At 49.0% G+C, this 23,136-nt stretch overlaps 1 protein-coding gene across 7 annotated transcripts in view; it reads left to right on the top strand.

Annotated features, from left to right (window-relative positions):
- The window catches only part of TET3 (tet methylcytosine dioxygenase 3), a 116,731-nt gene extending 95,131 nt beyond the window's left edge, over positions 1-21,600 (top strand). For all 7 annotated transcript variants that reach the window (XM_059942633.1, XM_059942632.1, XM_059942631.1 and 4 more), the window contains 6 exons: positions 3,838-4,046; positions 5,195-5,345; positions 8,781-8,870; positions 9,385-9,522; positions 12,768-13,104; positions 13,746-21,600. In XM_059942633.1, coding sequence (XP_059798616.1) covers positions 3,838-4,046; positions 5,195-5,345; positions 8,781-8,870; positions 9,385-9,522; positions 12,768-13,104; positions 13,746-15,556 — 2,736 coding nt within the window. In that variant the 3' untranslated portion in view covers positions 15,557-21,600. The remainder of the gene's footprint in view (positions 1-3,837; positions 4,047-5,194; positions 5,346-8,780; positions 8,871-9,384; positions 9,523-12,767; positions 13,105-13,745) is intronic.
- The last annotated feature ends 1,536 nt before the right edge of the window (positions 21,601-23,136 follow it).

Here is a 23,136-nt window from a genome sequence, read left to right as displayed (position 1 = left end):
GGCTTAGTTGCTCCGCAGCATGTGGGATCTTCCCGGACCAGGGCTCGAACCCGTGTCCCCTGCATTGGCAGGCAGATTCTTAATCACTGCGCCACCAGGGAAGCCCCGGGTGTAGAGTTTCTGTTTGGCAAAATAAAAAGTTCTGGAGATGGAAAAAGTTCTGGTGATAGTTTGCACAACAACGTGAATATACTTAATGCTACTGAACTGTACACTTAAAATGCTAAATTTTATGTTACATATATCTTACTACAATTTTAAAAATTGAATTTGGTGTTCCTGTGTTTAAAAGGAGAGATTTCATGTGAAAATCTGGATTTCTGTTTTCTTCTTGCAAAACTGGAAGAGGTAGGTACACTCGGCTGGAATTCCCGCCAGGCAGTGGTCGATGGAGAGAGGTCTGGCTTCCCACCCATCCCCCAATTCTTTAGTTGTACATCTGGCCTGCTTTCCTTATTGGTATTTCCTGCCCAGTGGCTCTCTCAGCATCTCCCTGCACTGACGGACTCATGACCAAGTCTGTCTCCAGCCCAGACATCTCCTGACCTCCAGACCCATTCTGTTGGGGCTGCTTAGAATAGCCACTCCAGTGTTCCAAAGTGCCTCTGGCCTCAGCATGCTCCCTGCTAACCTGCAAGGAAACACTGCCCACACTCACCCACTTTTCTGCGCCACAAAACGTGGAGGTGATTTAAGACGTTTCCCTGTCCCTCAGCTCCTATAGTCAGATGGTCCCAAAGTCCCCTTTCTCCTAAAGGTCTCTAGAATCCATGCCTTTTCCTGCTTCATTCCCCACTGTTCTAGTTCCGACTTTATCTGTTTTGCTTGTGTTACGTCAGTGGTCTCCCCATTTCACCCCTCTCCCGACTGTCTGCACCCCTTTCTAAAGCATGTAGCTATGTGTATAAGTGAGCCCCCTGCTTATAGTCCTTTGTAGAAGCCCCGCCTCGAGTCCTTGTCCCTCCTCCTGCCACTCAGAGCCCTTCCCTGTCTCCCCTCTTCACAGGTCCGCACATCTTATCTAGTCACAGAATTCCCTGGGATTCTGGGGGGAGATTCAGCCACCTCATCCCCCACTCCTGGACCCTTTGCCTTAACATATCTTTGTGTGAGCCAGGACGGTGTTTAGGGAATGAGTGAAGAGGAGAGCAGTGCCCAAGGCCCGTGCTTTTTTTTTTTTAAACAGCCTTATTGAAGTATAATTCACATACCATACAATTCACTCATTTAAAGTATATAGTTCAGTGGGTTTTGGTATTATTAATTTTTTAAAATTGTGTTAAAATATACATAACATAAAATTTGCCATTTTAACCATTTTTAAGTGTACAATTCAGTGGCATCAATTACATTCACATTGTTATGCAACCATCACCACAGTCTATTTCCAAAACTTTTTCATCATCCCATACTGAAACTCTATACCCATTAAACAATAACTCCCCAAACCCTCTCTCTCTGCCATCCCAGCCCCTGGTAACCACCATTCTACTTTCTGTCTCTATGAATTTAACACGTACAGGTACCTCATATAAGTGAAATCATACAGTATTTGTCCTTTTGTGTCTGGCTTGCTTCACTTAGCATAGTGTTCTCAGGGTTCATCCATGTTGTAGCATGAGTCAGACCTTCGTTCCTGTTTAAGGTTGAGTAATATTCCATCGAATGGACATGCCACATTTTGTTCATCCATTCGTCAGTTGACGGACATTTGGGTTGTTTCCACCTTTTGGCTATTGCTAGGTAATGCTGCTCTGGCCATGGGGGTACAAGTACCTGTCCAAATCCCTACTCTCAGTTCCCTTGGGTGTATTCTTAGGTGTGCCTGGTTATATTTGTTTAACTTTTTGAGGAACTACCAAAAACTGTTTTCCACAGCATCAAGGCTCTTGCTTTTTAACTAAAAACATACAGATATGCACCGTTTTCTCTGCAAATGTTTTAGGACAACATAAAAATCTCTGAATATATTTTGGCTTATAATTTTATCTATGTTTTGGGTTGGCCAAAAGGTTCGTTCGGTTTTTTCTGTCAGTTGGCTCTAGTAGCGTCTAGTTGTCTTTAACTTCATTCGAAACGGTTTTGTTGGATTGTATTGTGACAGCTGTCATATCAGAGTGCATTGAAAAAAAAAACTTATCAAAATTGGTGAATTTTTGTGTAGCCATTTTAATATTGAAGATGGAAGGAAGAAAAGCAACATTTTGGCATATTATGCTTCATTATTTCAAGGAAGGTAAAAACGCAAAAAAAGATTTGTGCAGTGTATGGAGAAGGTGGTGTGACTGATCAAATGTGTCAAAAGTGGCTTGTGAAGTTTCGTGCAGGAGATTTCTTGCTGGACAATGCTCCACGGTCGGGTAGACCTGTTGAAGTTGATAGCGAATCAAATCGAGACATTAATTGAGAACAATCAACGTCATACCACTCTGGAGATAGCCGACTTACTCAGAATATCCAGATCAAGCATTGAAAATCATTTGCACCAGCTTTGTTATGTGAATCGCTTTGATGTTTGGATCCCACATAAGTTAAGTGAAAAAAACCTTCTTGACCGTATTTCCACGTGCGATTCTCTACTCAAACTTAATGAAAACATTCTGTTTTTAAAACAAATTGTGACGGGCGATGAAAAGTGGATACTGTACAATAAGGTGGAATGGAAGAGATCGTGGAGCAAGTGAAATGAACCACCACCAACCACACCAGAGGCCGTCTTCATCCAAGGAAGGTGATGTGTATATGGTGGGATTGGAAGGGAGTCCTCTATTATGAGCTCCTTCTTGAAAACCAAACGATTAATTCCAAGTACTGCTCCCAATTAGACCGACTGAAAGCAGCGCTTGACGAAAAGCGACCAGAATTAGTCAACAGAAAACGCATAATCTTCCATCAGGATAATGAAAGACCGCATGTTTCTTTGATGACCAGGCAAAAACTGTTACAGCTTGGCTGGGAAGTTCTGATTCATCTGCCATATTCACCAGACACTGCACCTTCGGATTTCCATTTATTTAGGTCTTTACAAAATTCTCTTAATGGAAAAAGTTTCAATTCCCTGGAAGACTGTAAAAGGCACCTGGAACAGTTCTTTGCTCAAAAAGAAAAAGTTTCAGGAAGAATGGAATTATGAAGTTGCCTGAAAAATGGCAGAAGGTAGTGGAACAAAAGGGTGAATACGTGGTTCAATAAAGTTCTTGGTGAAAATAAAAAATGTCTTTTATTTTTACTTAAAAACCGAAGGGAGGGCTTCCCTGGTGGCGCAGTGGTTGAGAATCCGCCTGCCAATGCAGGGGACACGGGTTCGAGCCCTGGTCTGGGAAGATCCCACATGCCGCGGAGCAACTGGGCCCGTGAGCCACAGTTACTGAGCCTGCGCGTCTGGAGCCTGTGCTCCGCAACAAGAGAGGCCGTGACAGTGAGAGGCCCGCGCACTGCGATGAAGAGTGGCCCCCGCTTGCCGCCAATGGAGAAAGCCCTCGCACAGAAACGAAGACCCAACACAGCCATAAATAAATAAATAAATAAATAAAACCGAAGGGACTTTTTGGCCAACTCAATATTCTTATCCCTAAGTCTATATACATCACCAATGACTTAGGTTTTGTAGTAATTATTTTTTTTATTTTGCTCTTTAATGTTTTTCTTTCCCTGATTATAATGGTCCTTTAGCCTGTGCGGTTGCTGTCGCCAAGGTGTGACGCCCCTGGTACACTGCCCTAAAGATCTGCAGCCCCAGGTCTGTTGGGCAGAGGTGAGGGGCTGTGGCATCCGTGCAGAGGAGCATGGGTGCCCGGCTCCTGTGGTTCACAGCACCCCCGCCCCACCTCCCTGCAGGTGATCCGCAGGCACACGCTGGAAGAGAAGCTGCTCTGCCTGGTGCGGCACCGGGCGGGCCACCACTGCCAGAATGCCGTGATCGTCATCCTCATCCTGGCCTGGGAGGGCATCCCCCGAAGCCTCGGAGACACCCTCTACCAGGAGCTCACCGATACCCTCCGGAAGTACGGGAACCCCACCAGCCGGAGATGTGGCCTCAACGATGAGTATGTGGACGGTCCCAGTGGGCAGTCCCAGTGGGCAGGGGTGGGGCAGTGGGGTCAGGGCCCTGTGTGTCCTGCAGAGTTAGGACTGTGGTGGAAAGAATGCTTACCTACGGATCTGGCCTGGGGTCTGGCCCTGGCTGGGGAGGGTCTCTTGACTCAGCTTAGCTTTGCTTTCCGCCCCAGATTGACTCTGAGGCTCTAATAGTGGTAACAAGTGTGGAAAAGTGTGAGTGCCCTGCTAATATAAGGCATCAGTGGTATTCACAAGACCTACCCTTATAGGGTCCCCTCCCCCATTTTTAAAATTAAGATATTTTTACTTACAGTAAAATTCATCCTTTGAGGTATACAGTTTGGAGAATTTGACAGATGCTTACAGTCATGTAGCCACTGCCACAATCAAGATATAGAAGAGTTCCATCACCCCCCAGACTCCACCGTGCCCCTTTATAGCCAGGCGCTTCTCCCCACCCCTGGCAAACACAAATCTTGTTTCCTGTCCCTGTAGGGTTGCCTTTACAAGAGTGTCATATGAATGGAACCATACAGCATATAGCCTCCTGAGTCTTGCTTCTTTCCCTGGGCACCGTGTTTCTGAGTTTCATCTATGGATGTGTGTATCAGTAGCTCATTCCTTTTCACCACTGAGTAGTATTCCACTGTGTGGGTGTGTCACAATTTGTTTATTCATTCCCCAGTTGGAGGGCATTTGGGTTGTTTCTGGATTTTATTAAGTGTTGAATGGTAAAGTCAGTGTTCATTTGTTTAAAGGCCTGTCAGCACCTGGACCTGCAAGAAGCAGGCATGTGGTTCACATTATTCCCGTTTGTGTGGTCTGTGTTGGAGCTGGTCAAGATATTAGAGTTAAGGCAAAGTGTAAACGTTATTGGGTTTTTGATTAGATCCTTCCCAGCCATCTCAGACAACCCGTGTGCTTCTCCCCGCAGCAGACTCTCAGACTTCAGGCTCAGGGGTGGGAGCCAAACAGGCTGCTCAGAGCTGATTCTCTGCCCACAAGGGTAGAGATTTGGGAAAGGAGTTGAGGGCAGGGAAGGATGTCATGGCCGTCACTGGGAAGCCAGAGGGAGGGGGAAAATTCCAGAACTAAAAATGTGCCTTGTGTGCCTAACATGTGATATATGTTGCAGCCGTACCTGCGCTTGCCAAGGCAAAGACCCAAATACCTGTGGTGCCTCCTTCTCCTTCGGTTGTTCCTGGAGCATGTACTTCAATGGCTGCAAATATGCTCGGAGCAAGACTCCTCGCAAGTTCCGCCTCGCGGGAGACAACCCCAAAGAGGTGAGCACAGCCCCACAGGGAGCGTGGGACCCTCCCACTCACCCTGTTCCACCTGCTGCCTTTAATAGTCCCGGTGGGACGTAGGATTAGCACACTGTGACTCAGATGTGTAGAAAATGGAACTTCCATTTTTTTTTTAAACTGACCTTATCTTGCAGTGAAATAAGGTATGTGGGGTGTAGTGTGGAGGGATACGATGAGTGAAAAATTAGACTTACCAATTATAGGTACCTCAGACTCTTGCAGTTTAGAAAAGTCTCTTTAAGGTAAATGTTCAGATTCCTCATTAGAATTTGACCCTCTTGGGGCTTCCCTGGTGGCGCAGTGGTTGAGAATCTGCCTGCCAATGCAGGGGACACGGGTTCGAGCCCTGGTCTGGGAAGATCCCACATGCCGCGGAACAGCTGGGCCCCTGAGCCACAATTACTGAGCCTGCACGTCTGGAGCCTGTGCTCCGCAACAAGAGAGGCCGCGATAGTGAGAGGCCCGCGCACCGCGATGAAGAGTGGCCCCCGCTCGCCACAACTAGAGAAAGCCCTCGCGTAGAAACGAAGACCCAACACAGCCATAAATAAATAAATAAATAAAATTAAAAAAAAAAAAAGAATTTGACCCTCTTAAAGGGTTATTTCTCCCCTCCATTCTTCTCAAGACATCTTTCTGGGTGTGAGGTGTGGCACAAAGAGGGGCCTCTGGGCCTCAGGCCACCCTCTGGCCAATGCTGGACGTCCCGAGGGTCCCTCATCCTGCCTGGCTGCTGGGCCCACATCTCTGTGCACTTGTCCAGTTGTCCAGGTCCTTGGTGTCTCCTTGCTGGGGGCCTGGCACGGTCCTTGGGCACTGGACTGGCATCCACATGGTATGGCCACTAGGCCTGAGGCCTCCTCCCGCCCACCAGAGCTCCTCCCCAACCCAGTGACAGCAGGACAAGGGGCCTCAGGGTCTCCTCTGCAGGCCGAGCTTAGGCTGGGAACCAGAAGCGTCAGGTCAGGTCGCCTCCCACTCCGCCACTTCTCTGTTGCCCTGGTTGTGAGGACCATCCCGAGGGGGTCTCCACTTGGAGTCCAGATGCAAAGCAGGCACAGGCCTGAGTGGGCTCTCTGTCACGTCCCCTCCAGCCTCCCTGCCTCCTGCCTCCCTGCCTCCTGCCTCCTGCCTCCTGCCTCCCTGCTTCCTGCCTCCTGCTTCCTGCCTCCCTGCCTCCTGCCTCCTGCCTCCCTGCCTCCAGCCTCCCTGCTTCCTGCCTCCCTGCCTCCTGCCTCCCTGCCTCCTGCCTCCCTGCCTCCTGCCTCCTGCCTCCCTGCCTCCCTGCCTCCTGCCTCCTGCCTCCCTGCCTCCTGCCTCCTGCCTCCAGCCTCCCTGCTTCCTGCCTCCTGCCTCCTGCCTCCTGCCTCCAGCCTCCCTGCTTCCTGCCTCCCTGCCTCCTGCCTCCTGCCTCCCTGCCTCCAGCCTCCCTGCTTCCTGCCTCCCTGCCTCCTGCCTCCTGCCTCCCTGCCTCCTGCCTCCTGCCTCCTGCCTCCCTGCCTCCAGCCTCCCTGCTTCCTGCCTCCCTGCCTCCTGCCTCCCTGCCTCCTGCCTCCAGCCTCCCTGCCTCCAGCCTCCCTGCTTCCTGCCTCCCTGCCTCCTGCCTCCTGCCTCCTGTCTCTGCTACCGTGAGGGGGGTACTGGATCCAGGCAGTACCTTGATCCCAGTCTCTACCTTCCAAACCTCTCCAAGCTCCTTTTACCAGAAGGGCTTCCCCCTTTTCCAGGGGACAGGGACTGTCCTGGGGCACATTTTTTTTTACACTACATGTAAATTTCTATGCTCAGACTTCCAAGCTTTGCTTTTCAGAAATAAAAGGAAGCATGTCCAAATTTAGAACCCCTTTTTTCCCCTCAAAGCCCAGCTTTCTGACTATTACATGACCTAGTCTAAGAGTCTGATTTGACACTAGACTTTTATTTATGGCAGTGCCTGGCCTCCCCCAGAAGCAGCAAATGCAGTTGCTTCAATGAATGGAGGAGTCCCAGTGCCACCAGGAACTAGGAATTACCATGAATGAAAATAATTGCTTTAATTTCTCACAGATACTTTCCCTGTTCCGTCAGCTACCATTTCCTGTGCACTTACTAAGTGCTGGGTACTCTGCCCAGCACCTCACAGGTGTCTCAGTTAATCTCATGACAGCCTGAGGATCTAGGCGCTATTACTGCTCCCTTGACACGCGAGGCAAATGGCTTGCCCAGGGCCATGTGACAGTGATGATGAAGTCAGCATTTAAACCCTGGCCTGTGTTTCCCCAGAGCTCACAAGCCTCACCCCCGTGTTGTGCTGGCTTCAGGCCCACTATGCTGGTGGCAGCATCTGGAAGGCGGCCAGGGAGGTGCAGCGAGGCTGGCTGGCAACTCTGGCCGCCCTGCTGGACAGACAGCTGAGCCATTGGTCTCACCCTTCCATTTCTAATTCTGTGAGTTTGGTACCTTTTTTCTTCCCTCTTCCTCTTCTTTCTTCTCCATAAACTCTTCATGCCTGTGCTCAAGGCTAGCTAGGAGCCCCCATAGCCCAACTTGTTACCCTCAGAGAGCCGGAGAGAGGCTGCAGATACCTGAAACTCTCTGCCAGTCTGAGGGCTGCTGCTTCGTCGAGGGCAGCACTATTCAGTGGAACTTTCTGTGATGATGGAAATGTTCTCTGTAGAAAACACACAGCCGTGGGAGCCACATGTAGCCACTGAGCATTTGAAATGTGGCTAGTGCAGTGGAGGGGCTGAATTTTCTTTTAATTTTTAAAATTAAAAAAAGTTTTTAAAAAATTAATTAAAACTTTTTAATTTTAAAAAAATTTTTATTTAATTTTAATTAAAATGAATTTATATTTCAATAGCCACACGTGGCTTGTGACTAAACACATGAGATGGTGCGGGTCTAAAGGACAGAACGTTGCAGTCTGGCTGTGTGCCTGGCTCGTGATGGGCGCTGGGCCTGGCTGGCTGTGGGATTTCTAGCACAAGCGTCACCCCCCCCCCCCACCTTTATTTACCTGTCTGGACCACTGCAAGAAGGTCCCACGCCTGCCGCTCGTGCCTGTACACGCCTGCCATCCCACACCTCTGACCTAGGGTGTTGAGCAAGTGCTTAGCAAGAGCAGGAACCTGTTCTAGGTGTTCTGAGCGGCACTGGGCTGGAGCCTGGCAGAACAGGTGCTTAGTAGTCAGGGTGACCAGACCCTCAGGCAGTGTCTTTCCTGGTGAGCTTCAGCGTCTCCAGCATTAAAACAGACCTGGCACCGTTCCCCTCCCAGAGGGAACACCGTAAAGATACCTGATGGCTCCTTGCTTCCTGCCTTCCCAGTGGCAACCTGGCAGTGGTTCTAGCACGGAGGTCAATTTCCAGTGTGCAGACTTTGCCAGGCAGGGCTGCCCTGGAGGTGTGTGACTGTTCTTCTGTCCACAGGAAGAAGTGCTCCGGAAGAGTTTCCAGGACCTGGCCACCGAAGTTGCTCCCCTGTATAAGCGGCTGGCCCCCCAGGCCTATCAGAACCAGGTACTGGGTCTTGGGCTGTTCTGTGCCCACATGTCACCCACATCTCTGCCCAGGCTCCCTGAAGTGGGGGAACGGCAGAGTGGGTTCCTTACGGGAAAAGCCCAGCCAGAGCTAGAGCAGTGATCTTTGTTAAGGTCTTTGTTAAGACCCCTTGTTTACACCAAGCTAACCACATCCCAGGCTGTCTCTCCTGTATCCTTGGTCTTTGTCTCTCTCCCCTTAATTATCCTCCACCTCCTCTGCTGTGGTTTCTACTAGGGAGGCTTGAGTTTCTCTCACCTGTCACTTCTGCACCCCACAGACGAGGTGAGAAGGACTTGAGATAACCCGGAAGGAAGTAACCCCTTATAGGGACTTCAGCCAGAAAACCTCCCTCCTACAGCCCAAGTACAAGATGGCTGTGGTCCTTAACCTCCTTCCTCCCTCCTTCCCTCTAAGACCTGGCCTCCCCAATGCCGAATCAGGGCCACTCACCTCAGGTCACTCGAGCAGCTGTCCTTGGCCATCCACACAGGTGACCAATGAGGAAATAGCGATTGACTGCCGCCTGGGGCTGAAGGAAGGGCGGCCCTTCTCAGGGGTCACGGCCTGCATGGACTTCTGTGCCCACGCCCACAAGGACCAGCATAACCTCTACAACGGGTGCACGGTGGTAAGGAAGCCTGTGACCTGTCACAGCCCCACCTGCGAGACGATCCTGGGAGGGCGCACACCTGTTCTCTGCAGATAGGTGGGCTCAAGGCAGGGAGGGACCCTGCCAGACTGCCTGCTCCTGCCCACTTCTCTGGGAAATGCAGGGGCAAGGCTGGCTTGGGTGCTGCAGAATGCAGCCTCTTGGGCACCCAGTGTCTCCCAGTTCTCTAAAGTGTGGCTCCAGGTCTCTCTGAGCACTTGGATTTAAGTCCAAACAACCTTTTGATTCATTCATTGAGCAAATGTTTATTGTGCCTCAGGTACTGCTCTAGATGCCGGGGAATAAACTGGACAGAGTGCTGCCCAAAAATGTGATATAATGTCCAGTAGCAAGGAAGGCTGTGAGGAGAAGATGAAGTAGGGTAAGGGATGAAATGACAGCAGATGCTATTTTAGATGACATGGAGAGAGGCCTGTATGAGGAGGGGCACCTGAGCAGAGACGCGGAAGTAAGGGACTGAATGCATGAGGGTGGGGTACTCCAGGCAGAAGGACCAGCACAGGCAAAGGCTCAGAGGAGTGAGATTAGAGGGGCAGGGAGGGGTGAGGTCGCAGGGAGCATGGCAGGCTGGGAGGGCTGTGGGTTGTGCTCTAAGTGTGATGGGAAGCCCTAAGATCTCATTTATAAAGTCAGAAGCACTCTCTTGCTCCTGCAGATGGAGAATAAAATATGTTGGGGTAGGGGTGGGTGGGGGAGAATCAGAGCAAGCAGGCCAGGTAGGAGGCTGGGACACTTGTTCAGGCCAGAGGTGACAGGGCTTGGGCAGGAGTGAGGGTGGGGCGTGGGGAGTAATTGGACAGGTTGTGGGTTGATTTTGAAGGCGTAACTGAGAGTCGTTGCTGATGGGGTGGACCTAGGATGTGTGAGTTGCTTGAGCAACTAGGCAAGTGTTGGTGTTTACTGAGATGTAGAATATCAGGAGAGACCAGTTTTGGGGTGAAAATCAATAATTCTTTTTTGAGATGCTTGCTAGATGTCCAAGTGGAGATGTAGAGTAGGCAGGGGAGAGGGAGGGTCTGGAGAAATGAATTTGAGACTGGAGAGCGCTGAGTTCATAGTTAGGACCATGAGCCTGGATGCAGGCCCCAGAAGAGTGAGTGCAGATGGAAAAGAGAGGATGAGAAGCAAGATGGGGCAGGCTTCTGTCTACACTGTATTGTGCGGGTTTCTAGCTGAAATACAGAGAAAGAAGGGTGGGCCCTCCAGGATTAGGAGAGGGGTAGGGAAGGAGGATGGGGCACTGAGAGATAGGAGCACAGGGAGGTTATTTGGATCCCAGAGCTTCTGGAGTTTGGAGTGAAAAATAAGTTTTTTCCAAAAATGAATAATGTTTTTTGTTCTAATTAAACAATAATTTATTGTAAAAACTAATTTTAATAATATGAGAAAGTATAAAGTAAAAACGCCTGAAATCTCATAGGTAACCTGTGTTAGCATTGTGATGACCACACATTCAGACACCTGAATGTATGTGTGTGTGCACAGTTGTATACATTTTACACACTATGTGTACGTGCTGTTCCAGGATCTTGCTTTTCTTGACTCAAGAATACCTGGTGGACAACTTGCTGGTCGGTGGATATAGGCAGCGTGTTCTAAGGCTGTGTGACCGGTCTCCTATGGGTGGCAGTCAGTGCTTTCGTACTGCTCTATAAACCACAGGGAGGGCGTCCTCAGCACAGCTTCGTGCAGTGGCCCCAGGATAAGGACACTTACAGCCTTGGAGTGCTCATTTGGCAGCTTACTGGGCAGCAGTAGGGTTTGTCAGGAGGCAGAGAGGGGAGAGAATAGCCCAGAGCTTTACTGGGGATTTTGTAGAAAGGAATGGGCAAGGTAGGATAAGTAAGCTGAATAAGTTTAGGATGGATAGTTTGAATAATTTCTGCAGGCTCTGGGCTATAGAGGTGGTCCCTAGTTGTCAATACCTAGCCCTGGGGTGATTTAAGGCAGAGAGAATATTTGCTTGGTGTGTGAGAGTTTTATAAAGGAGATGGTTGGGGGTGGGGACTCTGGATTGGTTGGTTTGTGTATCAAAGTTGCACTGGCAGGGGATCATTTGCTATCTATAGGAATTAGCTAGTCTTAGGGGAGGGACAGTCCCTCCAGGATCAAGGCCCCAAATGCCAGAACATCAGGAATACAGAAAATAAAATATAGTCAATATAAGAGTAAAACGTAAACGAGAAAAAAATCAATCAAACCTTATTAGTAATCAGAGAAACACATACCAACGACGAGATACATTTTGATAACAGGCAAAAAGTTTTAAAGAAATTAATAGCAAAAGTATCAGCAAAAGTATAGGAAAATTGAAACTCATTCTGCCATTGTAAGTGAAACACTGATGATAATCATTTTGGAGCGCAGTTTGGCAATATGTGGCGGTTCTACCTTATAGTGTTTATTCTAAGGAATTAAGTATCTTAGAAAATTCAGTGAAAAGGATAAAAGTATTATTTATGATAGGGAAACAGGTTTAAATGGTCATGAGGCATTAGTTAAATTAACACATTGATACAGTGGAATAATATTGTGTGGCTCTTAAATCATATTGGGGAAGCATATTTAACATGAAAGAAAATATACTGTGTTAAGAAAAAAAGTTATTCTAAAACTGTATGCATAATATAAATGATCCTATTTAATTATTAAAAAGTGAGTGTATATATGACCAAGTATATACAAGGGTTATTTCTAGTTGGTGGGATTATGGAGATAATTTTTATGTCCTTTGTGCTGGCCTAAATGTTCTACAACCAGCACATATAATTTTCAATTTTAAGGGCAAAAGGAGGCTGAGTGTTGAAGGCAAGGAGGATAATGGTGGAAGGTCCGAGGTCTGTGTGATGACATGTAATGGCAATGATGGCAGTGGAAGGCAGAGCACATCTCCCAGTCGTGACCTGGCCCCTTTCTGGCCGTGTGACCCTGGGCCGGTCATCTTATCCCCCCAGAGCCTTGTTAGACAAAGTGAATGGATGTGCTCTGAAAACTGTCGAGCAGACCCTAAACGCTGGAGATTCCGTTACTCTCTAAAGCAAGACAAATGCGCTTTTCAGTTGCTCCAGAGAGTACTAGTGGATAGCTGGGGCTGGGACGGTGTGGGGAAGGGGCGGCCTTGTGTGAGGGATGCTGAGCCCCTCCCCCCCAGTGTCTGGCTACCACAACCCCATGCACCCTCCCCGTCTCTCTGTCTGGGGCAGGTCTGCACCCTGACCAAGGAAGACAATCGCTGCGTGGGCAAGATTCCCGAGGACGAGCAGCTGCACGTACTCCCCTTGTACAAGATGGCCAACACGGATGAGTTTGGCAGCGAGGAGAACCAGAACGCCAAGGTGGGCAGCGGGGCCATCCAGGTGCTCACCGCCTTCCCCCGCGAGGTCCGGCGCCTGCCGGAGCCTGCCAAGTCCTGCCGCCAGCGGCAGCTGGAAGCCAGGAAGGCGGCAGCTGAGAAGAAGAAGGTTCAGAAGGAGAAGCTGAGCACTCCTGAGAAGATCAAGCAGGAGGCCCTGGAGCTGGCTGGCATCCCCACTGACCCAGGTGTGTGGGGAGAGGGTGCCCGGCAGGGGTGGCACGGGCACTGTTGGGTTGGGGGGGGCCCTGGACGGCTCCCTTACCACCCCTCTTCCTGCCTTGAGATAGAATTCCATACAGAAAAGTACTGGGTTGGGGGGGGGGGGTCTCTCAGCCACCTGGACCATCAGTTATCTTAATTTTGTCAGTCAGCGCCATAGCTGCAGCAGCCCCGGGAAACCAGGCCAGATGGGAGGCACCTGGGAGCCAAATGAAGGCAGTCTCCCTGTCTTCCCAGAGGGCAGCTGGGCGTCCCCCCGGCTCACCCGCTCTCCTCGCTGCGGGTCTGCGGAAAGTACCAAGGCGCCAGGCGCGTGGTCTGCGGCAGGGTTTTCAGGTGTGGGGCGGCCCTCGTCCCTGCCATGGCTGGCACGAGGGGGCTTCAGTGAGGCCGGGTGGAGTTCGCTAGAGTCGGGAAGAATGACAGCACCAGAGCCCTGGGCTCTGCCTGCTGCTCTTCGGGGGCTTCGCCCCACTGCGCGGCCCTGGGAGCGAGTCCGGCCTCACTCATCTCGCCCGCCCAGCAGAGGACACCTCTTGGCGAGAGGGAGCGTCCGTCTCTGTGCTTCTCTGTGCTTCTTCTCTGTCTTGCCTCCTGTCCTCCTCAGGCCTGTCTCTGAAGGGTGGATTGTCCCGGCAAAGCCTGAAGCCCTCCCTCAAGGTGGAGCCACAGAACCACTTCAGCTCCTTCAAGTACAGCGGCAACGCGGTGGTGGAGAGCTACTCGGTGCTGGGCAGCTGCCGGCCCTCCGACCCGTACAGCGTGGACAGCGTGTACTCCTACCACTCCTACTATGCACAGCCCGGCCTGGCCTCCGTCAACGGCTTCCACTCCAAGTACGCGCTTCCGTCATTTGGCTACTATGGCTTTCCATCCAGTAACCCCGTCTTCCCCTCTCAGTTCCTGGGTCCTGGCACCTGGGGGCACAGTGGCAGCAACAGCAGTTTTGAGAAGAAGCCAGACCTCCACGCTCTGCACAACAGCCTGAGCCCAGCCTACGGTGGTGCTGAGTTTGCCGAGCTGCCTGGCCAGGCTGTTCCCACAGACACCCACCACCACCCTGCTCCTCACCACCAGCAGCCTGCTTATCCAGGCCCCAAGGAGTATCTGCTTCCCAAGGCCCCCCAGATCCACCCAGTGTCCAGGGACCCCTCTCCCTTTGTACAGAGCTCCAGTTGCTACAGCAGATCCATCAAGCAAGAGCCGGTAGATCCACTGGTCCACGCCGAATCTGTACCCAGAGAGCCTGGCAAGATGGTCAGAATGCCTTTGCCCGAGGCGTCTCAGAATGGGGGACCCAATCACCTATGGGGACAGTACTCAGGAGGCCCAAGCGTGTCCCCCAAGAGGACTAACAGTGTGGGTGGCAGCTGGGGTGTGTTCCCTCCTGCGGAGAGCCCTGCCGTTGTCCCCGATAAGCTCGGTTCTTTTGGGGCTGGCTGCCTGACCCCTTCCCACTTCCCAGATGGCCAGCATCAGTGGGGGTTATTCCCTGGCGAGGGGCAGCAGCCGGCCCCCCAGCCTGGAGGACGGCTGCGGGGCAAGCCGTGGAGCCACTGCAAGTTTGGGGACACCGCCTCGGCCTTGGCTGGGCCCAGCCTAACGGAGAAGCCATGGGCGGTAGGAGCCGGGGATTTCAACTCTGCCCTGAAAGGTGGTCCCAGATTCCAAGACAAGCTTTGGAGCCCCTTGAAAGGGGAGGAGGGAAGGATTCCAACCCCGGGGGTGAGCCAGCTGGACAAAGCCTGGCAGTCCTTTGGCATGCCCCTTGGCCCCAGTGAGAAGCTGTTCGGGGCCCTGAAGTCCGAGGAGAAGCTGTGGGATCCCTTCAGCCTGGAGGAGGGGACGGCGGAGGAGCCCCCCAGCAAGGGCACGGTCAAGGAGGAGAAGGGCGGCGGAGGCAGCGGCGCTGGTGGGGCAGAGGAGGAGGAGGAGGAGGAGCTGTGGTCCGACAGTGAACACAACTTCCTGGACGAGAATATCGGCGGCGTGGCCGTGGCCCCCGCTCACGGCTCCATCCTCATCGAGTGCGCCCGGCGGGAGCTGCACGCCACCACGCCCCTCAAGAAGCCCAACCGCTGCCACCCCACCCGCATCTCGCTGGTCTTCTACCAGCACAAGAACCTCAACCAGCCCAATCACGGGCTGGCCCTCTGGGAGGCCAAGATGAAGCAGCTGGCAGAGAGGGCACGGGCGAGACAGGAGGAGGCCGCCCGGCTGGGCCTGGGCCAGCAGGAGGCCAAGCTGTATGGGAAGAAGCGCAAGTGGGGGGGCGCCGTGGTCGTCGAGCCCCAGCATAAGGAAAAGAAGGGGCTTGTCCCCACCCGGCAGGCGCTGGCCGTGCCCACGGACTCAGCAGTCACCGTGTCCTCGTATGCCTACACGAAGGTCACGGGCCCCTACAGCCGCTGGATCTAGGTGCCAGGGTGCCAAGGAGCCAGCGTACCTCAGCGTCGGGCCAGGCCCGAGCTGCCTCTGTGGTGCTTTCGCCCTCACACCTGGGGGCGGGTTGGGGGTGCAGAAGTCTTTTTATCTATATATACATATATAGATACGCATATATATGTATTTATGGTCCAAACCTCAGAACTGACCCGCCCCTCCCTTCCCCCCGATTCCCCAGCACTTTGAAGAAGAAACTACGGCTGTCGGGTGATTTTTTTCGTGATCTTAATATTTATATCTCCACGTTGGTTTTTTTCCTCCCTTGTTTGGGGGGGGGCCTTTTATTTTCTCTTGTTTTTAAAACTCTATCCTTGTATATCACAATAATGGAAAGAAAGTTTATAGTGTCCTTTCACAAAGGAGTAGTTTTAAATTCCATTTAAAATGTGTATTTATTGGATTTTTTTAAAAGTGACAATTGTAATGGTAAAGGATCGGCAGGAAAGGCCAGAAGCACTCATTCCTGCCCAGTTGTGCTGGGCCTGGTGAGCCTGGCCCTCTTGGGAGCTGACAAGGTTCTCTCAGCCATCGGCCCCTCATGAGCCAAGTGCAGGTTGTAGCCACCCACTGCATCCCTCCTGACAGACATGCCTTCCCTTCAGGGGAGGGAGCCCTCAGGACAGCTTCTGTCCTCTCCGGTAGGATGGGAGAATCTGTAGAACAACAGCTGGGGTCCCTTTTCCAGTCACCGGCTTGGAGTCGGGGATGGAGGCAGGTGCGCCCCAGGCCAGGCACCTGAGATGCTGGCATAGATTTTCCCAGAAACCAGGTTGGAAGTAGACAGCTTCAAGCTTGCTAGTCTCCACACTGAATCCTCTCTGTCCCTTAGCTATCAAGTCATGTGATACCGTGGTCCCCTCGGCAGCACCTCGGGATGGAGCTGGAATCAAGAGGTTCTCGGGAGCCTTTTCCACCGAGCTGACTAGCCAACGAATACTGGCTGGAAGGAATTTGTCTTAGTGGCAGGTTTTTTTTTTAAAAAAATGCCCCAAAGTCTGTGCTGATACCGAAAAGGGCTACTGTATCTTTAAAAACAGGAAGTTGAACCCAAGCTGTGAAAAGCCAGCGGTGCTGTGTGCAGCGCTGCGCAGAGCCTGGTGCTGTAGTGTTGTGCTGGGACTTCCTTGACTCGGGCAGGCTGCATCTGCAGGAGCTCCGCACAGCAGTGTGACAGCAGTAACGCATCTCCTTATCCCTGGATTTCACATTGGACAATGGTGCATGCCTCATACCTGAGCCCACCTCCTCCATGCTATCATTTGGGGAGTGGGCCTACACTTAATGATTTTAAAATGCAAGAGTCAAACATTTTCAGCAGGTAGCTATGATTTTCCTCCCTAATTGGTGCCATTTCTCTATTTGGTCATTTTCTCCTTTCCTTCCTCCCCTCTCCACCCACTTGAACATGCCCGTTCTAAAATTCTGGTGCATTCATTCAGTTCTTTGAAATGAGAATGTGGTGCTTAATTTTTTCAACATTGTTGAGAGAGGTTGGGCCTGACAGGCGGAAGCAACGTGCGTTGACAGCAAGTCAGACTTCTTGGAGTGTCTGTTTTTCCTGTGGTATTAGCAGAAATTATATCCAGCTACCCATGTGGATGTGTGTGGTGAGTGGGAGGCTTCATAAGGACACAGAGGGGAATATGGCCCCACAGTGAATGACAGCCAAGCCCTGAGATAAACATCAGATATTTATTGAGCAGTTTTATTCAGATGTGGGTCTTCATAAAATGAGTTTAACAATCAGATGATGATGCTAAAGGCAAGTTCCTGAGCTTCCAGGTGCCTTGTGTAAGAGCTGAGAATTGGCCCGCTGGGTGTTTACTGTAACTGTTCCAGAAGCACTGGCGGAGAGTCGCTGTGAGATGTCCTGAGCATTTATGTGGTCTGGTTTTAACTGTAAATAGTGAAAAAAAAATTTTTTTAAGCACTTTTGCCTAGATTTAAACAGCAACTTGAAAAAAAGTATGTTTTAACATGTAATTGTGGGAGAAATTGTAAATAGTAGCTGAATATTTAACGTGCTTTGTCTATCCTTCACTTTTACCATATTCTGTAAAGTTGCATTTATTTTACAGGACAAAAATGAAATATTATTGCTTTTGAAATAAGTACCCAAGAGCTTATCAGGATTTCGAATTATTCAGAACTCAGATTTATAGGAAAACCTCTGACCTTCAGTTTGACAAGCTAAAGGAAGCAGAGTCTTTAATGAGCATGCTGATTTTCTAGTTTTGAGGAAAAGTTGGGTCCTTTAAATGCTATTTTGCTTATCGCATCAGTACTTTTATGCAGGTCTCATTTGACTCCGTGCTTAGGTAGATGCGGGGGTGCCTTGAAAACTTCATTTTAAATTATCTTAAGCAAGAAATACAGTATTTTACAAAACATTTGGAGAATGTGACCGTCTGTATGACCCGGGAAAGCCCCAGGTTGGCTGTTGGTTTGGAAGGTCCTGAGTGTAACCCAGGTGATTCTGATGCTTGGCATGTATGAATCTCCTTGATGTGTGTTAAATAGACCCTTCCCCTCATCCCCCTTTGGTAGCAAAGCCATTAGATGAAAGAAGAAACCAATACAAGCTAAAAGCATGTGATGTCTGTCCCCCCAGCCCAAACAGCCTTCGGTTCATAAATTCTAGATCAGCAAATAGGCTGCTGAGAAGTGAGTCAAGAGGCAGTCTCCATTGGACGTCCCCATGCCCTTCAGAACGGTGTTTCAGAAATTAGGTGGTGCTGTTGCCATGCTCAAGCCCATGCTGATTTTTACACACTACATGTATAACCTACCTCAAATCTCAGTCATTAAATTAGCATGCTTTAGACGTATGTTGAAAAAGTAACTATGCACAGCTCTTTATCCCCCCCCCCTTGCTGCTGAAGGTTTCTTAAAGAGAAAAATCAAATTTTTATTTTTTACTGGCACTATCATTTTTTAAGTCCTAAAGATGATTAACAGACATTTTTATCATGAGAAGAAAAATAAAGCCATTGCAACTAAAGAACCTAACAGCATGATCAAGTTTTAATAATAGTATAGCAGCGGAAATGATGGAGTCTTAGAGTCATCCCCCAGTGTGCCCTGTCCACAGACGCCATCCACATGCAGTGCAGACATTTGGTTCTTCTTCTGTTTTGTTTTCCCCGCCTTTTGCTTGCAAGGAAAGTACTTGCAAAGTTTTGTGCTAAGAGTTTTTTAAAATAAAAATCGCTTTGTGGCAGGTTCTCGCAAAATAACTGGTGCTAGCTCAAGAAACCGTTATCTGACCATCAGAGATCTTGAGTAAGGTGTTTCATGGATTTTGAGGTTTCTTGTTTTTGTTGTTGTTTGGTGTGTTTTTTGGCAGGGCCTAGGTTTCCCACACTCTGGCTTCGTGGGTACTGCTTTGCTGTCTCACTGAGATGACAGATATGCATGGAAAGAGATCATACCCACCCCTCTTGGTCCTTTCACCAGCCTCTTTTGGAAACAGTAGTTTGCAGAACAAGGGACTTTTACAGTGCTAAAGTAAGGAAAGAAGAGCAGATCTTAATTGCTTTGTACCAGACAGCAGTGGGTGTGTGAGGACGGGTGACAGTGAGTAAGTAGATGGTAACCTGAATTCCATTGAGAGAACCCGGCCAGGCTTCATGAAGTTAACCACCGCCAGATCTCACACCAAGGCAGTGCTGTGGAAAATTAAAATGATAGCCCTGACGTGCCTCAACCAGTCTCTCTTTCCTTTTGTTACTGAAGTGTGTTTTATGGACTAGGAAGCATTTTTATGAATTGAAATAGTATAAATAAAATGGTGCTATGGTGTTTTAATGTGACTGTCCCTGATCCTGTCCTGCTGAGGTGCTATCAAGGTTCTGAAACCACAACCAACCAAAAACAAGGTGGGCTCCAGTCTCTCTTGGCTTCTCCCCCCCTCCCCCCTTTTGGTGCTGTCTCCTTAGACCTCTGTTTACGTGCTAGAACCTGCTCTGAGCAGTTTTTCTGTTTTGTTTTATTCTTCCCTTGCTGGCCAAATAGAAAGGCAAGTCTCGAAGGCAGCCAGCCCCCTTACTACGACGGGGAATGGGCTTGACGGGGAATGGGCCTGCCTGGCTTGGAGGTGGCGGGAGCTCTCATTTCACATCTGTCCTCTTAGGCCTGATAAGAAAGGAGGTGTGAAGGGCTTTTCTTTTTTCTTTTTTTTTGGAGGAAGGGGAGTTGGGTACTCCTGCCTCTTCTAACGTGGCAGGCATTCTCATAGCCAACACACATTTTCCTCCTGCAGTCCAGGGTGCCAAGTAGATGTCTCTGAGGGTTCCAAAGGTGCTCTGCATACCAAGGTGGGCCAGATGGGCCTCCTTCCTCACCTAGCACTGGCCAGGACCATGGTGGGCAGGGGTCTCATTCCTTTGCTCCTCACAGCCTTTGCCCCAGCAATGCTTCTGCTTCTCATTGGGAACCCCTCATGTTCAGACTTAAAGGAAGGAGCTTTCTTTGCTCACTCGGTGCCACTGAGGCTCTTTTTAGTTGGTGCTATCCTAAATTTCTTCTTGGGTCCACAAAAGTTGATATTTTAAAAACTCAACAGGAAGCTCCATTTTGTGTCATCCACTGTCACAATAATTTTTTTAAATACCTCAAAAACAAAACATCATGACAACTTTGGTAAAGTAGATTCCATGAGGGTCTGATACATACAGGTTGTCCATTTGATGACATACTTGACCTTGCAGAATCTGGGGTCATTTTGTTTTTCATTCTTCAGTTAAAATGGCAGAATGCCTAAAGGAAGGACTGTGGTTGACTTTATTTCATTTCCTTTTTTTGCTTTTGAATAAAATGTGAATTTCCCATGCCCATCTCATTGAGCTTTTTCAGTCATGGTTGCTGTCATTTGAAATGACTCCCTCAAAACCTAGTTTTATTAGCCAGCTGCATTTGCTGTAGTACATGGCCAACTTCAACATACCCTGGACCAAAATGAACATTTTTTGGGGTGCATACCCCCAGCATAGGTTATACAGTCCCACACCCACATGTGCAAAGAGCTTTTCCATGTGTGAGGCCCCCGTCTTGGCGCTCCCAGCCCTTCCTTCTGCAGAGCTGCCGACAAGAGCAAAGCAATAGGCTTCTTCCCTGAGCAGAGACTGCAGCACAGAAATGCAAAGTCTAAAGTTGCTTTTTGCCTAAGAATCAGTGAGAATTGGCCTACTTCCTTGTTTGCTTCTATTCTGACATCAGGGATGCTTTTTGTAGTGGTATTGTTTGCTCTCTTTTCTTGTTTTGACTACCTGTCATTCAGGGATAACTCATCATTATTCACATGAGGATTTAAAAAATACTATTTGGCTCATTTGACCATCCAAATTTTCTTGGTTCCAGTACTTTTTTTTCTTTTGAGGGGAAAAAGGAGGAGAAAAACAGGAGCGATGTAATTTCTTTTTCACGTATTCTAATTTAAAAAAAAACAAGGACAGGTCATATTGTGGCATATTAATGCATTAGACTTCATCTAGAACCCCTGTAGCTTTTTGGTGTGTTTTATTTCTTCTCTCTTTGAATTCCTGTTTGGTTACTTGGCTTCCAATGGAGGTGAACTTAACAACCATACTTGAATATTCCGTCTTGACTTTGTAACTGTGGCTACTTGAAATGAAGTTTATCTGGGGTTGATGGATGAATGGTAGATTTTTGCAATGTCTCAAGGCAATAGGATGTGTATTATTAAACTGTAGATATTCTTAGTACAGTAAATTTATGCTGATAATTTTATTTTGTATAATTTTTACTTTTTTGTTAATATTTTTTCTTCCCACTTTATTGGTTTGCCTCCTGAGCTACCCTCCTTGCCTTCCCTTCTCCCCCAGTGTTTCAGCAGATTTAATTTAGGGTGCCTAGAAATTGCAAGTATGTATCCTTTTTTGATTTGTATTTTATTATAATTTACACAAACAACTGGGTTTGTGAACTGTATTACTCCTGGTATCTTTAAAATATTGTGGGTGTTTTAATAAATTTTATATTTATTTTTTGCACTCAAATTCTGTGTGGCTTCTTCCCCCTCGCCCCCCCCCCACCTTGAATTGGGCCCAGATTGTGGTATTTAAGATTCCCTGTAATCCCACCGTCCCCCTGAAGGTTGTAGGTACACAAAGGAAGCCCTGACTAATAGCCTGTTCCCCTTCCACCTCCTGCATAAAGTGATGTTCAAAGACTGGCAGCTGTTAAAGCTGCTAGAAAGGGGGAAAGTAGACGGGGCCTTTTACTCGTCTGTTTCTCCTTTTGTTTGTTTTTCCCCTTTGATCTTTTCGTCCCCTTTTTCCATTCAGTTTGGAGACTCCCACCCCCTGCCCCCATTACCATTTTTCACTTCTGATGTACTGTTTGCTAAGGATTGCTGCATCCTACTCCACTCTGATGGCCTCAGCAGCACATCCAGTAGGAAGGGCCTATCTTTGGAGAGAGGAGCTTTCCCATAAGGTCCCATGCCTGGGGCTACCTCTTTTCATTCAGGTTGCCAATTCTGTTGATGGCTGAAAAGGGAACTATAAGTTGAAGAAAGGAAAAGAGAGAAGGGTAAATGGGAGGAGGAGAAACCATCCCTTCTGCTTGAAGCATCGGACTAAAATGGATTCAGCGTCTCTGAGGGACAACCAACCCCGCAGTCCACAAAGACCAGCACTCTCTCCAGTTGGTGCCAGTATCCCGTTAGGTCACTAGACAGGAAAGCTCCTCTCTGAGGACATTTGCGTGAAAACCCCATCATTCCAATAGGGGTGCCAGATGACAGCCTCGGGGGTTTCCTTCTCTGTTTCAGTTGCAAAGGAACCCTCTGGAAATGCCTGGGCACACCAGGGTTACCAGGGATCCTCACAGATGTTCGTGTGTTTTATGGAAGTGGGGTCACACTGTGTTTGGTAACCTGCTTTCCACTTGACATCTTTGAGTTGAAAGAGACCTAGTGTCCCCTTTCCCAGCCCCTGTTGCGTTGGCCCCATTTCCAGGCCCTGAGGTGAGGGGCTAGGAGATTACTGCTTCGGCAGGGACTGACTCACTACTGGATAATATAAATATGCTTTCATCTCTTCTTATACAAATTTCGTGTTAAATATAGAAAAATTAGAAGACAGGAGTTTTAAAAAATTATTTGAAATCCCACTACAAGAGAACCACATATTATTGGTCACAAACATTTTCTGAGTATTTAAATATAACTATATGTGTGTGTATATATATATATATTTTTTTAATGGAATAAAACAATAATACCATGTTGTTATCTTTTTTCACTTAACATATCTTCAAGTATCAGTAATACAGAACTATAGTTGACCCTTGAACAACACAGTGGTTAGGCGCACCAACCCTCTGCACAAAGAGCCTAACATTATTTACTAGTCCACCCTCTGTATCTGCAGTTCCTTGGTATCTGAGGTTCCACGTCTACCCACTCAACCAACTTGGATCCCGTAGGACTGTAGTATTTACTATTGAAAAAAATCTGCGTTGGGACTTCCCTGGTAGTGCAGTGGTTAAGAATCCATGTGCCAATGCAGGGGACACGCGTTCGATCCCTG

Source organism: Balaenoptera ricei, chromosome 13 (genome assembly GCF_028023285.1).
Source record: "Balaenoptera ricei isolate mBalRic1 chromosome 13, mBalRic1.hap2, whole genome shotgun sequence".
Classification (NCBI taxonomy): Eukaryota; Metazoa; Chordata; class Mammalia; order Artiodactyla; family Balaenopteridae; genus Balaenoptera; species Balaenoptera ricei.
The sequence above is the reverse complement of the archived record's forward strand: the minus strand, read 5'-3'. Positions and strand labels throughout refer to the sequence as shown.